This window comes from Caretta caretta, chromosome 1 (genome assembly GCF_965140235.1).
Source record: "Caretta caretta isolate rCarCar2 chromosome 1, rCarCar1.hap1, whole genome shotgun sequence".
NCBI lineage: Eukaryota > Metazoa > Chordata > Testudines > Cheloniidae > Caretta > Caretta caretta.
In genome coordinates, this window is record NC_134206.1 from 180,563,026 (window position 1) to 180,578,230 (window position 15,205).

General features: G+C 44.5%; 1 protein-coding gene across 5 annotated transcripts in view; it reads right to left on the minus strand.

Moving 5' to 3' along the window:
* The window catches only part of ROBO1 (roundabout guidance receptor 1), a 1,030,664-nt gene that overhangs the window by 437,567 nt on the left and 577,892 nt on the right, over positions 1–15,205 (minus strand). Inside the window, exon 1 of one of the 5 annotated variants that reach the window (XM_075117740.1) lies at positions 12,737–13,556. The exons of the other annotated variants lie outside the window; for them this stretch is intronic. Within the exon in view, the coding sequence (XP_074973841.1) occupies positions 12,737–12,791 (55 nt within the window). The 5' untranslated portion in view covers positions 12,792–13,556. Of the gene's footprint in view, positions 1–12,736; positions 13,557–15,205 lie in introns of those variants that run through there. 5 annotated transcript variants of the gene reach the window in all.

Here is a 15,205-nt window from a genome sequence, read left to right on the forward strand (position 1 = left end):
AACAATTAGTTGATACCATATATCACCAAGAACTAGAAAGAGCCTTGGGTGTTAACAATGTCATCAACTATAAAGGGGAAAACCTGGAGTTGTGAAGGCTTTAACTCCAGTCTTGGCGAAGAAGAGAGAAAAACAGTTATAAAAAAAAAGTTTTGAAATTTAGCTGTTTTTAATTTTGGTCTATACATATATGCCCTATTGGTTAGCAGCAAATCCAGGCTGCCCTGTTGGTTAGCAGCAAAGCCACTTCTCTGCAAGTGCAGAGCCGTCCTTGGAATTAGAATTAGTGCTATTCCACACTGCAAAGGAGGAGATAGAGGGTGCCCAGTCCCCTGTGCAGCACTCCTTTGAAAGGGAAGGGTTGACAGATCCACTGTTAAGTGGATCATCATGTCCTCTCCATGTAGAACTTTGGCAAGAGTAGTCTCTTTGGCCCTGATAATGGGGAGTGTTATAACAACTGGGCCTACAAATTTACTATAATTGTGAACTCAATGGAAAAAAAGTATGTGAAAGTGCATAAGATGTCACAACAACTGTTGACGGGAAAAGATATGAAAAGGACACAAATATTGAACTAGTCTTAACAGAAAGGCATACAGATATAACTCAAGGACTAGGTTAAGATGATGCCTGGTAAACAAGAAAAGCATGGAACTGAAAATCAATGACCCAAAACTGGTGTGTCAGAAACTAGGCCTAACTGGTGGACAAAATAATAAAGGAATGGGTTATTTCATTCACCACTCTCATTGTGGGTCCCTGAAGAAAAATTGGCTACTGGACTGAGTTTCACCATCATGGCTGCCCCACCCCCAATCATTTCATGGGACCCTGGGCTTTCATTATCTTGATCCCAAGAGATATCCTGACCAGACTGACCCAGATGACACTGCCACCTCTACCAGTTCCAGGTGAATCCCAAATACCACCTGGGATAAAACAGTATCAGCCTACTAATAACAGCTCTAGCCCATCTCAACTACCTTATTTTCCCCAAAAGGACAGTCATTACCATCCAAGAGACTGTCAAATGGGGGTTTCCCCTTCTAAAAACCTCTCCAGCTAAAGGGAAATGGAAAAGGGATGCTGTTAAAATGAAAGCCTTACTTAATACTTGACATTTCAAACACTTGTACTGTTTTTCCTTCTTTTCTATATCTTTACTAACAGGTTTAAAAAGGATTTGTAAATGGTGTTTGCCATGGCATTAAGCACACTGAGGTCTCTTGTATGCCTAACCCCAGACCTTGTTGAACGCGGTTTAATGGTAGACCGTTACTGGGTTATGTTAATGCCTTTAGCCCATATATTCCACGTAACTTAGTAGAACAGAAGTTAGATCTGCTCTGCATCTTGTGGAGGGAGTATTCCTCCCCTTGTATGCAACTTCCCAGGAAGAGAGGGTTACTTACCTTGTGCAGTAACTGAGGTTCTTCGATATGTGAGTCTCTGTGGTTGCTCCACTTTAGGTGACTGTAAAGCAGTGCCCCTCAGGGGAAAGGAGGGGCTCTGAAGTTAGGGTCTGAATGAGACCTGATCAATGATGAAGTGTTGAACGAATAGGAGGAGACATCCAAGTAGCTGCAATGCATATCTTGGTAATAGTCACATCATGCAGGAAGGCAACTGACATGGCTACAGATCTTGTGGAGTGTGTTCTAACCCAGGATGGGGGTTGTAGGTCATGTTGTTGGTAATAGAGCTGAACACAATTTGAAATCCACCTGGAAAGTCTCTGCTTAGAGATGAGTTTGCTTTTGGAGTGGTCCGTGGTGGGAGGGGAACAATTTAAGAGTTTTCTTGAACAATTTGGTCCATTCAAGATAAAAGGCAAGTGCTCATCTAACATCCAGGGTGTGGAAAATAGCTTCTTGCCTGTCCTTGTGAGGTTGAGGGAAGAACGTGGAAAAGATGGATAGGCGGATTGATGTGGAAGGAGGAAGGTACCTTAAGCAAAAATTTGGGGTGAGGTCTGAGAGTGACCTTGTTTTTGAGAAAAAAAAAATATAGGGTGGTCCAGCCATAAGAGCACCAATTTCTCCCACGCATCTCGCAGTCGTGATAGTGCCTAGGAAGGCCACCTTCATGGAAAGATGTAGAAGAGAACATGTGGCCAGACGTTCAAATGGGGTAGTTGTGAGAGATCAAAGCACTAAAGTGAGGTCCCATGGGGGCCTTGGGGCTCTGGGTGGAAGCTGTGCACTCCCTGGAGGAATCTTTTGGTAATTGGATGAACAAACGCCATCCACATGGAATGTTGTAGTGGCTTCTAAATGTACCCACAGTGAACTCACTGAAAGGCTGGAGTTCTTAAGGTAGAACATGTAGTCCAGGACCATTGGTATCGCAGAGGTGGTGGCAATTTGTTTGTTTAGGTACCACATGTGGAATCTCTTCCATGTATGCAGGTGCATAGCCTGTGTAGTGGGCCTTCTGCTGTTCAGCATGATGTCTTTAACATCCTCAGAACAAGTTATCTCCTCACCTTGGAACCACTGAGGAGCTAGGTTGCAAGATGGGGAGACTCCAGGTTTGGATGCAGAGTCTGGCCCATGTCCTGAGAGAGGAAATTTGGAAGAAGTGGGAGAAGATGCGTGGGCATGACCACATCTGTTTCAGGTATGGGTACCAGGTTTGTCTGCACCATGCTAGTGCTCTCAGGATGACTTTGGCTTGATCAATTCTGATCTTATGTAGGACCCTGGACAACAATCGGTTAGAAGGAAAAGCACAGAGGAGGGGCGTGTGCCACGGAATGAAAAATGCATTGCCGCTGAATCCTGATCCCAGACCCGCTCTAGAGTGGAAAGCTGGACATTTGTTTTGCGGCGAATAGGTCTAACGTGGGGAAACCCCATAGCTGAAATATGCTCTGGATCATGCAGGTGTTGATTTCCCCACTCATGGTCATTCGAGAGCCTTCAACTTAACGCATCGGCCATGATATTCTGATACCCCAGCAGGTAGGTGGCTGATATGCTGTACATACAATGTCCAAGTTTTATGGCCTCCATACATAAGGAGTGTGATCTCTCTCGTCCCAGCTTGTTTATGTGAAACATGCAGGCTCCATTGTCCATCATGATCTCTATGTTTTTGTCTTTGATCAGAGGCATGAAATGTGTACAGGTATTGCAGACTGCCTGTAATTCCAGTACATCGATGTGGACTGTTATTCAGAACGAGACCATCTTCCCTGTACTGTGAGCTTGCCTAGGTGGGCACCCTATCCCTATCGAGAGGCATCCATTGTAATTATCAACTTGGGAGGACGCTAAAGGAAAGGGACACCCGCGCAGATGTTGTGCAGGTGAGTCCATCATTGTGATGAATACACCCGCGCAGATGTTGTGCAGGTGAGTCCATCATTGTGATGAATACTTGACCTTCATTGGCATACTCAGAAGTTTGTTCAAATTGTGTTTGTGTGGTGTGAATACAGTCCTGAGCCAACCCTACAATGTGCAGTCTGGCATGCGTATGTGCAGTCTGGCATGTTTCACCACGTACATAGTTGTCACCATGTGACCTAGTAGCTGAACACAGGTCCTGACCAATATCCTTGGGCTGTGTATCAAGGTATTGATGAAGTTCGTTAAAGTGGTGAATCTCTGAAGAGGTAATGATGATGTTGCTTCTAGAGAATTTAGGTGCGTTCCGATGAAGTTCAGTTTCTGGACTGGCATCAGTGTGGACATTTGGGTGTTTATTTGTAGACTGAGACTGGTGAAGAGTGACATTGTCTGGTGCGTGACTGTGACGGTTTCTGCTCGAGTGTGAGTCTTGATCAAACAGTCGTCTAAGTAGGGACATTATATCACGATCCCATGATTGCGAAGGTGGGCCACTGCCAGAGCAAGGACTTTGGAAAACACCTGGGGAGCTATGGAGAGGCCAAAGGGTAGTACTGTATATTGGAAATGGTCCTGTCCCAGTACAAACTGAAGACGTTTCCTGTACATAGGGCATCTAGTAATGTGAAAATGTGTATCTTGCAGGTCAAGGGCTGCAAATCAATCCCCTTGTTCCAGTGCTGGAATGACTGTAATCATCCTAAATCATTGTGTTATGATGAATTTGTTTAGCTTCCTGAGATCGAGGATAGGTCTCCATCCTTCTTCAGGGTTAAAAAATCATGGGAATAGAAGCCCTTCCCTCTGTGCCATGCCAGAACTGGCTCTATCGCGCCCAGTTGTAGGAGATGCTCCCGTTCCTGTCCCAGGAAGGGCTTGTAAGAGGCGTCCCTGAAAAGGGACGGGGAGGAAGAGTGGGTAGGAGGGATGGAGAGGAACTGGATGGCATAGCGAGTCTTGATGATTTCCAGTACCCATCTGTTGGAAGTGATGGTTCACCAGTTTGGATAGAACGGTATTAGACAATTGGTAAAGGGATGGTTGTTGGGAGATAGTGTTGGCAGCAAAAGCTGGGGGAGGTCTGGAAGCCCTTGACCAAACCTTCAACTCTGCTGTTTAGAGGTTGATTGTAAGTTGTGGTGGGTTGGGAGGATCATGGTCTGCGTCTGGGTGATCTCGGTCTACACCTCTGGTTGGTCACTGTCTATGCCTCTGGTTATCATATTGTCTCGGTTGCTGTGTATACGGGGCATAATAGTCTCATTTGGTGAGAATGAAGTGTAGGTGGCAGGAGCCGCCTTCTGAGCTAAAACTTCTTTCACCTCCTCAATGTTGTGTTCGGGAGGGGCAGTTGGTGGCACTGTAGATCATGGTGAAGAGCATCTATGTACCTCCGTGGTGCCACTTAGGAGTCTGGGGTAAAACTGCCTGTAAGCTGCCAGAATGCCCACTGAGGTGGGAAGGATGGGGGGCGGGGGCAAGATGACCATACCAACCTTGAAATTCAGACCCTGGCAGAGGCTTAGGGAGCTCATGATGTGCGGACTGAACACTGCCTTGCACAGGTGAAGAGTGTTGGGAGGAGAAAGCGTCCCCTTCCTCATCTTCATCCTTCTCACTAGAGAAAGAAGGAGCAGCTGTCGTTGATGGAGTGAGTGGTAGCAAAGGTACCGAAGCAGTATCGATACAGAGGAGAGGTGATTCTGGTAGTGGGTCAATTTTCAGGTCCTTTGGAGCAAGAAACTGTTGAGGCTGAGGTAGTGATGGAGTTCCCTGTGTGAAAGGCAGAATGGAGAATTGTGGCAGTCCCAGGGAACCTTGCAGTGCCAGTGGGAAAGGAGCCAACAAAGAGCATGCCAAGGTCAGTGTGGCAATCCACAGTGCAGCGTCTGTGCTATTCAACATACGGCCAGCAGGTGACACTGTTGCCTTTTGTACTGCAGAGTCGCTCAGTACACAGTGCTTTGTCTGTGCTGCGGAGGAGGACGAGGCAGTATTCTGCCTGTCCTCTTTCTTAGAGCCTGCCTAGTTAGGGTCTGCAGCTGCGACGGTACCACTGGTACCGTAGGTCCCTGACAACTCAAAGGTACTAAGCCGTAGTATGGTCACTACCGATGCGGTGGATGGAGTCAGGGAACGTTTCCTCTTTGACGTGGTCTTGGCAAAGGGAGTGCTAGCTCTCCTCTTTCCACATCCTTTGGAGACAGGTCCCTTCCTTTCAGGATGGCGGGGTGGGGTGTCTTTCAGAAGCCACCTGCGGTAATGGGGTTTATAAACATCTACAGCATTAGCTGCTCATTCACTCACTGCTCCATTTCCCCCACAAAACTAAAATAAGGAAAGTTTGAATAAGAAATGGAAGGAGAGGAAAGACAGTCACACACCTGCCTCTCCCTCAAGCCACATGGTTGCTTTGGTCAAAGGGTGCAGGAAGAAATGGGTGGAAGGAAGGATCTCTTAGGTTATTTGCTAGATTAGGCCTCTGCTCAACACACTTTTCCATAGCAACAGAAGCCACTTTTGAGGCTCATCTTTTCACTAGTAAAGTTAATAAAGGAAGTGAGATACTTAATTTGTGTTTGACATTTCTCATTTTATGTGATACCTACCTTATTCAGGAGCTGAACAAGAAACACTTAGATTCTAAAGCCATAGTTCTGCTTCTTACTCTTAAGGGGAAGCACACATTTGTAACAATAGACTTGCCTCTCATTCAGGCTTAAGATCCACAAAGGAACTCAATCATTGCAATGCTGAGCATCACAGCACGTACCTTTTAGGCACTTAAAAAACATAGGAACAACACTGTATTTCCAGAACCAAGTTAGACACCTATGCTCCCTTTACAATGAATGGCGAGAGATAGACACCTTAGAATACAGTCCACAACAGCCAACACAGTAGGTGGGGAGCCACCTAAGCTAGCCAATGGGAGATGCCAATAAGACTGGTATGTGCCAAGACCAGCCCCTTTGTCAGAGACAGCTGCCTAAATCTAGGCTCCAGGAAAGCATCAGTGACTGGGCAAGGCTATATAGCAGATCACACAAAATTTTTCACATCCTTAAGTATAGGAAGTTTTATAAATGTCCTTTTTCTTGCTTATAAAGAGCCAGGTTTCTACCCATTCCTTGATTATGAAAAATGAGAAATATTAACAGTTCAGGCAGCAAAACAATTTTATAGCCATTCCATAAATAATGGCAAATTCCTAAATCAGTAATGATTTACATGAATAATGACAGCTCTGTGATGAATATGAAATATTTTGAAAATTACCCCAAAGTAACTTCTGAAATGGCAAATCAGGCAGCCATTTTTAGATTCACGTTGGTAAAAAAAAAAAAGAAGAAGAAGAAGAAAGAGTTTGACAACAACACAACACAAAACTAACAAACTGCATGAGCTCAACAAGTGACTGGATGCGTGCAAGCTCCAGCATTACGTACAAACTAATTTGGCAAAGCAATCATCCCCTAATAGGGCCAACTGCTACACCACGTTTAGGGTTGTGAAATAAAAGCCATTTCAGTTACTTGAGCAAATTAAGTATCAAAATACTGTTTGTTATACTTTCTACATTCTTATATACTGAGAAGTAAGAGAATCAGGTTTCATCAGATTTGGCCAAGAAGGTTCTTTTTCAAACAGATACTGAGTCTGAAAAACTTCAGCTTCAAGGATTAGAACAGTTGAAAATAGGATGTAGTCTAGAAACCTCTTCTCAATTTTAACACCATTAAACTAACAAAATAAGATAGCCAAAGAAATCCATTACGCGCTCAAAAACAAGCATCCCTTAAATGGTTAATCCTAACAATCATTTGGCATGGATGCAGCACATTTACAAGAGACACTGAACCTGGCTGCTACTTAGTTGTCATTAGTTTCTGGTTTTTTTGCTATTGTTTGCTCCCTTTGAAGTGTCATATTAAACCATAATAATTAGACTATTTGGCAGTAGCTTCAGGAGGACAGTACCCGTTCTGTACCTGGATTTTGTAGCTTTTAGTCAAAGTGCATGGAAATATTTACTTCCTACTGGCCCTGAGCTGGAAAGCGTTCTGCACACTACCAAAGTGTTCTTTGGTTAAAGCATGTTAGTTACATGGTTTTCCTGATCAACATATTAGCCAACAGGGGAACAACAGTGGCATTTGAGCACTGATAGAGAGAGAAATCACTGTCCTTGTGGACAAAAGTAAGAATCTATACAACAGCCAGCAGTAACTGAGATGAAGCAAAAGTCTGTGTGCAGCAGTAAGGAATGCAGCCAAGCTTCCGATGTTTGAAATACTCCTTTCTGTTAAAAGGTATCTTGAAAGTCACGCTGACCCTAAAATCCATCTTTGAAGCCACATCAAAAAACTTGTCTCTCCCTTGATAACAGAACCATAACAAAAACCACACTAATCCAAACTGGAAAAGAAAAGAGGGCTCTTTTGTTACGTTTTTTTTAAATCTCCACAGGTAGCAGAGTTATTGGCTATGAATAAGTGGTTTCCAACCAGATGGTCAACTGGGTATTTAAAGCTGTGTTGTGTTATGAAGAAGGAATTTAGTAACATGTGACTGGTCTCCTCATACTTAGGCTGGAGTCATTGCATCTTCAACCACAACGCTAGTGCAGACAACTTCGACTGCACTAAAGCTAGCTCTACCCTCTCAGGTCCTCCTCTGAAAGAATTACTGTAATTCTATTTACTAAAATAGATAAGCTTTTACTATCATTCAGGTATTAAAGAGATGCAATAGTTTTAAAATTGACAAATTCTCTTACATTTTTTTCTAAATTACTCAAGTCATTAGACAATCTACATTTAAAAATCTAGTTATCCTCGGAGATACAGCTTATTTTTTTTAAAAATTACTTCTTCCTATGATATTGATAGAGAATTGTGAGCTTCAAGGTGAGAAAATCATTTGTCAGAAGCATTTTGGGAAGTTTGTCAGCGTCTTCTTTATTGAAGTAGCAGAAAAAATCTAAACACTGTTGGTTTACTTCATCCAGTGGGTAGACCACCAACTGGCACAGACTTTTTGGGTTCTTAGATTTCTTCCACCTGTTCTATCAATCCTCAAACAAAACTTTCCTATAATGGAATACAGGAACCAGTTTTTCCCTCTACTAGCTAGAACTATCAATGAAAACCATGCCTGCACAGGAAACTCTTAACCACATAAAGCTGTTTCAAAAGGCAAAAAAAAATCCCTGTTCATCAAATTTACCAACCCTAATTGAAGAGTACTAACTTGTATATCCTACAATGACCAGGTAATGAGAGGGAAAGCATACTGAGCAAATTGGGATGCACTGGAAAGCTAGGCAATAGAGCATGCTATAGGAATGCAAGGATTTTCATTGTAGACTCATGAATCCAGCCAGTTACAAATTCTCTCTCTGCCCAGGAGATGATTCAAGGCTTGAGCAAAAATTTAAAAACAGAACTGTGTGAATTGATTCCTGGCAAGAGAGTGTACGGTGAGTCAGTCAATCAGTCTCCACAACTGAAAGCTTAATTTTTAGTCATATCAGTTTGATGTTCCTACTCCTGGTGGGGAAAGATATGAGAATTCTATGAGCTATTAGGAGCGATCACCCAAAAATAAGGGTGGGGAGGGGTGTGCAAAGTTTAGGGAATGGGATTACTCAAAACAATGGCCATATCTCTTAAACCCATCCTTTTATCTAGAGACTAAAACACAGAGATGGAGGTGTGAGGGAGAAGAGCTCCTCCATTCCAGCACTCAGACTAATTCAAATTTCAAGTGTAGCCAATATCTACTAGCCCCAGGCTGATATGCAAGGAGGAGCTACAGAGAAGATTACATGGCCATTAAAATCTCAGGACCATTCCCAACACCTGTGCTTCTTTCCAATAAACTGCACCTTGATCTTTCTAGTGGGAATCTCTCCCCTCACCCTATGTCCCCCCAGTTTTATATTGGCCATTGGCTAGTAGATTCCACCACATACCATCCTTCTGGTTAAAAAGAGTTTGACAAGTTTTTCAGTCCCTAGCCTTGGAGAGCTCCACATAGGCATTCCTTTTTCTATTGAAGGCAATAGGATTTAGTCCATTAACTTCAGTGGGAGCAAGAGCAGATTTAGAAGGGGGCAAAAACAAAACAAAAAAAAAACAGTTTCCTGTAATGACAGAGAGGAGGAACAAACAAGCAAAAAAATCCCACTACTTCTGAACCTTTTCTGGATTCCATTGAGAGAGAGAGAGAAGGAGGTGGGGGCCTGGATGGAGGAGGGAAAAATCATAAGTGGAACCCACTGGTTATGTGAAAGTAGAACTTAGGGTGCCACATTTTCAAATTTGGCTTTAAGTTTTCAGTTTTACAGCCACATTTTGATGTTCAAAAACCTGATCACAATCTGTTAGATGTCTAAGTGTCCTAAGTTTCAGGCACATTATACTTGCAACCACAAAGACGGGCCTTTTAAAAATCTTGCTCTTTGACTAACTGTATCTAAAAAACAAAGAGCTTAAAGAAAACATTATCTCCTGTTCACTAGTGACAAGTGAAAAAGTCTCCCTAAATATTGGAGTCCCCAAAGTAGAGATAGGATGCAGTTCTTCTAATTTTCACATTTCTCCAGCATGAAAAATCAAGAAAAAAAATCTGCAACCAATCAAGTTAATTTCATTCTGCTGCTCCAGATGCAGGGAATTTTGTGTGGGAGAAAAAGAAGGGACAAAAACTAGACAGGAAAATCTGCTAGTTAACTTGGAATAAAGGACTCATCCAGGTACAGTCTCAGCTCACCAATTTATCCTTATGAAAGTAAGTTGGCCTGGTATAGACAGCTGGCAGAGAAGTCCTATGCAGAACAAGTTATTAAGAACCATAAACATTTTTCCTTCCAATTATCTCTTCCTTGAAGAAGCTAACATGGAATAAGGCATATAAATCCAAACTAGAGAGAGCAACAACATTTTTTTGCAAGCCAACAGCTGTGGGATACAGAGAGTCCCTCCCTTTCCGCATTAAAAAGAGTACAAGAAAATATAATACCTAGCAGCCAACTTGTAATAGTTCAATTAATTATATGATCTATAAACAAGCATTTTAGAAGATAACTTATTACATTCAGTGACATAATTAAGGTTTAATTCTTCAGGCACTGTATTTAATTTAAATCTTTCAAAAGTGTATTCATTCACTGACAGATCAGGTGCCTTGTATTACCATAACTTTACTCACTCATCGGGCTCTTCTTCAATTGCATAATTATCAGCTCCTACTTGGTCATGTTAGTATTCATCTAAACTAGAGGACAAGGTTTAGCTGAATTTGATACATTAGATTTTGCACTTTCATGATGATACTTTGATATACGATGAAAGGAGCTGCAAGTTAAAAGTGGAGACAGACAAATATGGTCTAAGCGTTAGTTGGTAAAAACAATAGGTAAACTCACTGGAGAAGAAAAAAAATTGAAGTTATTTTTAAAACTACAAATCCAGGTGGGGTACAAACACTAATTATAGGTGAATATCATAGTAAAGTCCACAGTAATGATGATGAACAAAGGCTATATAATATATTCTCCAGGACCGCTTCATGGGGTACTTAAAGATAGAGAATTTGAAAGTGAACAAAAATTGCTATCAACGATACCCTATTAGTATAATCCTATCTTTAATCTACAGGCATGATACAATACCTCAACACACATAAACCCAGCTCAAACAGTAACTAATGATCATTAATCCCCCTATCTCTTCAGTGATCTCTCCTTCCTCCATTTATCATACTGACATTTCACCCTACACACGTGAATAAACTTTAACAGAGAAGGTGAATCAAAAATAATCTCAAAGCAATCTAAGGCTATAAATTAAAGTTGAGAACGCGGGGGGGGGAGGGGGCGGCAAGCGGGGCGATTTGTTCTCGGTGCCTTCAATTTGCATCCAGCTTGGTGGCAAAGAGCACTCAATCAAGTAGACATGCAAACTGTTAGGATGGCTACATTATCCAAGTGAGAGAGAGAGAAACAGAGCCATGGAATTTGAGGTTTAACCCATTCACCTGCTCAGCTCCCACAGAGCTGCCCCCAGCTGCCCTATTTTAAAGGAGCCACCCCCCGTGCAGGGTCCCAGAGCCCCGGCTCCAGCTTCGGCTCCAACCAGAATCTGAACGTCTACACCGCAGCGGGCTGCCGGAGATTTCGCTACAGCACATAGGAAATGGCTCATTTTCCTCTCCAGGGTGCTTCGTGTCACCTCTGATCGGGGGCTAGATTTCACGCAGTTGCAATTGTTTAAGAATTTCAGTAATTAGACGAAATGATTGTGACATGTATGCCACGATTCCAGCCACTCTCTCACAAAGCAAAGGGTACTGGATAGAAATACTGGCCATGCAACGTGAAGAGAGTTAACAACCACGCATTATTTACGGCTGTTATACATTGGGCCACTCGTGTAACTACAGATCCCACAGCCTTCGAGATACACGTTGTAGCTCGTCTAAAAGTTACCACACGAGAGCAGGATCTAACTTTTTGAAAGAAGCTGAGCACCGGGAGATAGCTAACACGAGGAATACTGTACAGTGCTTTGGAAGCACAGTCATCAGCTTTGTTTGGCAAAATACTTGTATATTTCAGTAAAGGGTGGTCCGAAATTAGCTTCCTACAGAAATTCACGAGAGATAACAAATCTATTAACTGTTAATCGCCCTTTCAAAAGAGAGAACTTTGACCTAGCTCATTAATGATGCAAGAAAAAACGTGTCCTGTGTAAGCCCTCAACACACACTAATTTCCCCCTTTGTAATACCTATAATCTATATCTAAATCCAACCAAGTAGAACAAATAGTTCCTTCCTACTGTAGGATGTGAGCTATTTCCTGCCGTTTCTTCATAATCAGTTTTAATTACAACCCTAGGTTACATCAAACAACTAATAGCCCGTTGCTGCTGCCGAGAGTGGGTGAGGGGGAAGAAAAATCCATGCTAAAAAATCCTGGGCGATCCAAGGCCATTTGTTCAGACACAAGCCCTCTCCTCCCCTCCCTCTTGTTCCCCGTCCCTAAGACTCCAGGTTCAATCACAGGCAGTCTACAAAGCAACCCATTTAGAAATATTTGAGACTAGAAAAAAAATTTAGGCTGTTCTCCCCCTCCCCCTTAAAAAGAAAGCATTTTCTCACACATGATCTGGTCAAGAACAAACTTAATTTAAATCGGAAAGAGAGAGGCTGGAGCGCTAAAGTACAGACTGGAAAAAGCATCTTCAGTGAGTGAAACCAGCACAGCGCTGTGCAAAGAGAAGCCAGAGAGAGAGAGAGTGCGCTCCTTACTAAACTTTGGCATTTAAAAGGTTTCCTTTCTTTCTTTTTTTTTTTTTTTTTTTGGTGGTTACCTGAAGAGAGACATATTAATCCAAAGAGGTAAAAGTGAGCAAACTCCGCGATCATTGTCCTCAGGTGGCGCCTGCAAATAGTCTCATGCCAAATGGGAGGGGGAAGGAATACAAACTAAAAGCCCCCTCCGACTGTAAATCCACAGAAGCTTAATATAAGCAAGGTTTCCTAATCCTCCAGGAGTTAACAGCGAGCAGAAGGTATTGTCAGCAGCGCCCCAAATCTTGTATCTTCTCTCCCTTGCTCCGGATTTTCCTAGGAGGAGCTCTGACACTTCCTGGGACCATCAACAGTGAAGGAGAAAACAAAAGATCCACAATTTTCTGCAGCTTGGATTCTCTGTGCCCTGTTCGCAAGTTGCGTCTCCAGCCCGCGACTTCGCCTTCAGCACCCAGGCCACTTGCAAGTATCCCAACAGAGCACTGCCCCTCCGAGACCATAAACCGCTGCAGCACTCTGGCAGGCGGAGAGAGGGAAAAAAGTGCTTGCTACGACCTGAGCCACACAAAGTCACTGGGCATCCGAGGAAGGCGCAGGGGTGACGGCTGCTTTGGGTGAGGGCCCCGGCTCGGTGCCTTTGGGAGGCTGGAGGGAAGAGTGAGGTGGAGCAGCAGCAGCCCTCGCTCCCATCACTTGGGGCAAAGAGCCAGAAACGGAGGGAGCAACAGAGCCTTGCAGGAGTCACGCGCAGCAGCAGGGTCACCCCAGCAGCAACTCCTCGCCCTGCCCTGCATCTCCCCCCTCTGCCCTGCAAGCGGGCATGCAGACCTCTCCTTTCCCCGAGCCGGAGCCGGACACAAAACAGAGAGGAGAGCGCAAAACTTCCAAGGGCCACCGCCCCCAACCCACCCACCCGGCCCCCTAGTGCAGCCGCGAAAGGAGGAGGAGCAGCAGCCGCTCCTTCGCCTCCCTCCCTGCTCGGGCAGGGGGGCAGCAGGAGCCGGCGGGGGCTGGGCACCGCGGTGTCTCTGCGGGGCTCTCAGCAGCGTCTGAAGTTTCTGGTGGCTCGGGCCCGCCGTGGGTCCCCCTGGTCCCTGCTTCAGCTGCGGGGCTGATGCCGCCCGGGGACACCTTAAAGGAGCCGCCCCCAGGCAAGCCCCGCACGCCCAAGGCGGAGAGGCGCGTGGCGCGTGGCACGGGACCGGGCCGCCCGGGGCTCCCCGCAGCTCCAGAGGTGAAGCCCCAGAGCGTAACGCTACCGAAAGGTACCCAGCGAGCGCCCGGGCTGGGTGTGCGCGGAGAATGGAACATGCCGCGTCTCACCCTCTATCTCCCCCCGCGCGCAAATGGAACTTCCCGGTCTAGGGCTTCAAAAATCCTCCCGGGTCCAGTCGCTTAACCCTTCGCTGCCAAAGGCACCGAGGCTGCAAAGCAAAGCGCCAGAGCTGGCTCCAGCCGTCTGGTGTATTATTGCTCAGGAGGGGAGCAGGAAAGGTTTTGCGTGGGCTGCCTTCCAAGGAAGCCGCATTGTCTGGGACACGCAGGAGCCGAATACCCCGGCCCTGAGTAATGCCTGGGTGGGCTTTGAGCCAAGTTTCACTCTATTTCTGGGGAACGTGCAGCTACCCACGCAGCAAGCAAGGAACCCGCAGTCAAAGGAACACGCTACGGGAAAGACAGTTATTATTGGCATCGCAACCCTGCAGCAAGCAGCTGGCTACTTAAAAACAAAAAAAGTTAGAGGAAATAATGTAAAGGTTTATACACGTGATGTGAAGTATTTCCTGAGGACTACTCAAGTGTAGTAGCCTGGGGTCGTGCAAAACTAAGTTTGTAGTACAATGTTTTAAAAACAAACACTGGTTTTGCTGTTTGCTGTTCCGTCTCCAAAACACCAAGGACGCTGTTGCCACTATACCAATTAATAATAAATACACAGAAAGTGATAATTATACATCATGCATACACAAAGAACTTCCTTGTGGAGTAGTTGGGGTTGCTATACGCACAACATGGCCGGCGAACACCCACTAAAGCATGGGAATGAAAAGGTAAGCCAATTGTTGCCAGCTCTCCTGATTTTAACATAAGGCTGACAAATATTTGATGATTTTCTTAATGCACTGGCTCCCTGAGTCATGTGAATAAATGGAAACTGTGATTCTCACTTAAAAAAAAAGTCAACAGTTTCTGACCCTCAGAGCTGCAGAGAAAAGCTTGACAACATGACCCAAGTGCACCCCAAAGGTTAAAAAAACACATGGAACATAAAATCTTTGCGGGAGGGGGCTAGCTCATGATTTTTGAACACCTGTGATTGGCAGTACTGTAACACTACCTAGCCTTTCCTCCACATATAGGCACACATTTTTTGTACACGCCAAACCATGCATGGTAATCTCACTTCTGTCCCTCTGTCACCATTTTGCACATCCCCCTTTACTAGATTATTTCCCCTCTCCCCACTAGCTGCTGTGGAAGTTTGGAATAGTAATTGGGAGAGAGGGTAGTTTGGTAAAGGGTAGTGT